At 41.3% G+C, this 4,537-nt stretch overlaps 1 protein-coding gene across 1 annotated transcript; it reads left to right on the forward strand.

Annotated features, from left to right (window-relative positions):
- The first annotated feature begins 3,081 nt into the window (after positions 1 to 3,081).
- LOC143598749 (uncharacterized) lies at positions 3,082 to 3,954 on the forward strand. Its single transcript, XM_077076890.1, has one exon. The coding sequence runs from the start codon at positions 3,082 to 3,084 to the stop codon at positions 3,952 to 3,954; it is 873 nt and encodes a 290-aa protein (XP_076933005.1).
- The last annotated feature ends 583 nt before the right edge of the window (positions 3,955 to 4,537 follow it).

Here is a 4,537-nt window from a genome sequence, read left to right on the forward strand (position 1 = left end):
ATCAGCAAAATGTTGTCATCAAAACTTATCCAAAACGAGTTTATGACATCTCTAGGGTTTTATAGAATAAATACAATAAATTAACATTACAATCACGTTATATCATTAATAATATAATGAGACTGATCTAGGGTTTCTTCAAGAACAAGAGACTTTGTATAAAACAACAATCAAACATCTAGCACTTACTTAAAACGATTAACTAGCATACAATCATTGTTCTAAACACATAAAAATCATCAAGAACTCGTTTGACATCTAGGGTTTCATAAGACTCATCAAAATCATAAAATTTACCGAAATTTGAGAATGATTCTTACTATTTAGGCGTATATGAGTGTTACAAAGCTCAAGAATCGCTAAGAATAGTAAGGGACTAAAAGATGGAGACTGAATTGAAGATTATTGATGTGTTGTAAACACACATGTCCCAATGGGTGTTTCAATGTCGTTTTACGCGTAACTTTGATGCTTATAGAGTAGTTTTTGCGTGAAATTCTTATGTTTGATGTAGGTTCCCGTGGATGAGAGGAGTGGAACACGAGCCTTTAACGAGAGGAAATTAGATCGCATGAGGATCGAGAAGAAGCCGGAACGTGCATACGAAGTTTAACAAGTCAAAAATCGAAGAAAACGTGCTGATGGACCTGGCCTCGCTACGTGACCAGGTTGAGCCGTGATGTCCGCATTACGTGGCGCCTGGTTGGACCGGATCTTGAGTTTATTGTTAGGTTTTAGGTTTTAAATGAATTTAGCAATATATAAACATAACCTTACAACCCTAAAACGATGTCACACACCATTCCAGCCGTCTCACATCTGTTCCAGATGAAATACCAAGGAGGAGGAGCTTCTGGTTTCGAGTTCCATCACCCGGTTGTCGGTTTTGAGTTTTTTGAGTTTTAAACATTCAAACAAGTTGTAATCAGATTCTAATGAACATGTTTATCATATTTATCATTTTAATATATTGTTCATTCATTATGCTTGGCTAAATCTGTTTGAATCACCAAGGTTTTATATTTAACGGTTTAAATTAACTAGTTTAGGGTGGTTAACGTGTGGTTAAGTTTTCCAGTTAGTTCCGTTAAGTTAAGTTATTTCTTAGTAATATAGTTAATTAAATTGGTTGGAAATAAATAAAAATAATAAAATCAATTAAAATAAATATCTTATGTAAGTCTTAGTAAGGGTTTAGTAACAATATCGTTCTCACGTGTCTTTGTGTTCGATACTCGGACTTCCTTAGTTTTTACTACTTACGATCGGTACACTTGCCGGTTGTGTGAAGTTCTACTAGGATAATTCTTTTTAGTTTAAAGCTTAGTTGCAAGTCATAATTTTCATAGTTACATTTTCGCACATCAAGCTTTTTGCGCCGTTGCCGGGGACACGATTTGAGGCGATAAGAGAACGACCCGAGTTGGGAACTTGCCTGTTTAATTTCGTATTCTAGTTTAAATTAGTTTAGCTTAATTAGTTTCAATTACTATATTTTCTCTTTGTCAAAGGCTCTACGTGTTATTTGAAAAAATATTTATCTGCCTTTTGTTTGAGCTTACAACTGTATATCTCATTAGTGCATGCCACACAGACGTTCACAGGGACCACTCGAGTTAAAACCTTTTTCCGAACCCGAACGTGTGTTTCATAGGCGATCACAGGCACATCCAAAAGAAGTAAATATGGGAGACACAGTACCACCTCCGAGGAGAACAGTTGCAGACCGGGCCCATCCGGCTAATGCTGGCGCAAGATCTAGCATCGCTCTACCACCTATCACGGTAAACACTATTTGGCAGATTTCTTCTAATATTCTTAACACTATTTCACATTCTACACAATTTCACGGGTTGATCCATGAAAACCTGCACACTCATCTCACTCGCATTGCTCGTATCTACGACACATTTAACCTCACCAGCAGTACTGAAGATCCTATCAAACTCCGTGTTTTTTTGTTCTCCCTCGCTGACTAGGCTAGTCTGTGGATTGAATCCCTCCCACAGGGGTCCATAGATACCTGGGCCGCCATGCAAACCCACTTTCTCGAAAAATACGATCCTCCGGCTAAAGTCGCTCATTTACGAAATCAGTATCATTCTCTTCAGATATAGGACATCGAGACGTTCTACAAGGCATGGGAGCGATTCAAAAATCTACTAACTTTATGTCTGAACCATGGTTTGAAAGATTGGGCAGTTGTTGAGAAGTTCCATAATGGGGTGACATACGCGACATAGAGCATGCTGAATAGCTGTAGGAACTAACTTGCTGACAACGAAGGATACCGATGAGTGCATAGACTTGTTCAATGGGTTAGCCATGAGTGGTTATAGCGACCACCCGCTAAAAGTACCAAGAGCGTCGGCTCCATATCACGTGGCATACAATTGGTCGACACGAACTCCCCACTTACGGCACAGGTTGAGGTGTTAACGAAGATGGTGAAAGACTTGCAGGCGAAGAGTCAGCTTTGCGAGATTTGTAATGGCGGTCACGATACGAATCAGTGCCCTGTAGGCTTTCTGGAAGAGGCTGTTGACTTCGTAAGCTATCCAAACCGAAACCAAAATAATAATAATAATAATAATAATAATAATAAATAATAATAATAATAATTCCTATAATTCGGAATGGAGAAGCAATCAAAACTCAAACCGGAGGAACATAAATCAATCCAGCTTCCAGCAACGTCAAAGCCTATTCCATGATTCCGGAGAAGGGCCAAGCAGTGGAGAGAAGAATCCTACGTTAGGAGAGATATGCCACAGCAGACGCAGATGCTATCCCACCTCAAAACATGAGAAGATTCCCGTCACAAATAAACTCAAGAGAAATTCCGTGAGAACGAAACCTTCATGAAAAATCAGGGAGCATCGATTCAGAATCTAGAGCGAATAATGGGAGAGATAGCTAGTCGTTTAAATGAGTGGTTGCCGGGTACACTTCTGAGCAATACCGAGCAAAACTTGAAACGAGTCGTCAAAGTAGTAGCGACTAGGAGTGGTGCAGGGGCACGTGGCGAGCTCGTGATCCCGAAGATGACTACAGGAGGAGTCTTCGAGGAGCATGCGATTAATGGAGAGGAGTAGGTACACGAGGATATTCAGATGGAGTCTCCACCGACCAAGGCGTACCCCAGCAAGTACATCACATGCCGAGAAGCAATCCCAACCACCACTGAGAGTTTTTAAGCGTAAACTGCCATATCCTGGGAGACTTCAGATGGACAGTGATGAGAAGCAAAACTCCAAATTCTTAGAACTTCTTAAGCAGCTTCACCTAGGCGTTCCATTCTTTGAGGCACTGACTAAAATGCCCAAATATGCCAAGTTTTACAAGGACATTCTCACGAATAATGAGAAGTTAGCCGAAGTCTCTTCCATTTCTCTTAGTGATGGGTGCTCTGCCGTATTGAAAAACAAGTTTCCTGAAAAGATGGTTGATCTTGGGAGTTTCACGATTCCTTGCATCTTAGGAGACGATACGGTTAGTCATGCGTTGGCCGACCTTGGGGCTATCATTGATCTTATGCCGTCTTCTGTTTTAAGTAGATTAGGTCTGGGAGAACCAAGACCCACTAGGATGAGCATTCAAATCTCAAACCATTCCGTGAAGTATCCACGTGGGATTGTTAAGAACATAATCGTTCGCATTGGTAAGTTCATCTTCCTGGTGGACTTCGTTATACTTGATATGAACGGGGATGATAGTGTTCCGCTCATTCCAGGTAGACCTTTTCTCGCCACCGCACAGGCGTTGATGACGTTCGGGATGGCAAACTGTTTCTTCGAGTTGGGGATGAGAACGTCACCTTTGATGTACGACAATCTCTCAAATGCCCCCAAATCGCCCGATGACTCCCTATACTTCATTGATACGATCATGACTCATGTGGGAGAGTTTTTTAGTGACATCTGTGGAGGCTCCGCCTCAGAGACACAGATTTAGGATAGGGAGATTCCAGAGTTTGAGATGGTCTCCATAACCGAACCATCCTCTGAGGCTGATGCGGAGTCGTCTTCCCTTGATTCTAAATTATCCACCAAGATCGTACAAGTCAATCCGAGGGACTGACCTTCCGTCGAGAGTCCTCCTTCCTCGTTAGAGCTTAAAGATATACCCACTCACTTGGAGTATGCGTTTTTGGATGAGTAAAAGAAGTCGCCATTGATTATTGCTTCTGCACTGACAGAGGGTGAGGAGAAGAAGTTCTTGAAGGTAATCAAGGCGAACAAGGACGCCATTGCTTGGAAGATTATCGATATCAAAGGTATTAACCCCTCATTTTGAATTCATAAGATCCTCATGAAGGATGACTTCGAAAACCGTTGTTCAGCCTCAGAGAAGGTTAAATCCGAAGACGCAAGATGTGGTGAAGAAAGAGATTATCAAACTCCTTGATGTAGGGATCATATATCCCATTTCAGATAGCACCTGGGTTAGTCCAGTTCAAGTGGTTCCTAAGAAATGTGGCATGACTGTCGTCACCAATAAGAAAAACGAGTTCATTCCCACTCGAACTAAGACTGGT

Source organism: Bidens hawaiensis, unplaced genomic scaffold, assembly GCF_021521415.1.
Source record: "Bidens hawaiensis isolate Kalapana, Puna unplaced genomic scaffold, B.hawaiensis_p1.1 tig00050781_1, whole genome shotgun sequence".
In the NCBI taxonomy this organism is placed as follows: domain Eukaryota; kingdom Viridiplantae; phylum Streptophyta; class Magnoliopsida; order Asterales; family Asteraceae; genus Bidens; species Bidens hawaiensis.

Coding starts and splice junctions, on each gene's coding strand:
- LOC143598749 (XM_077076890.1), top strand. CDS start 3,082: ATGGAGAGGAGTAGGTACACGAGGATATTCAGATGGAGTCTCCACCGA.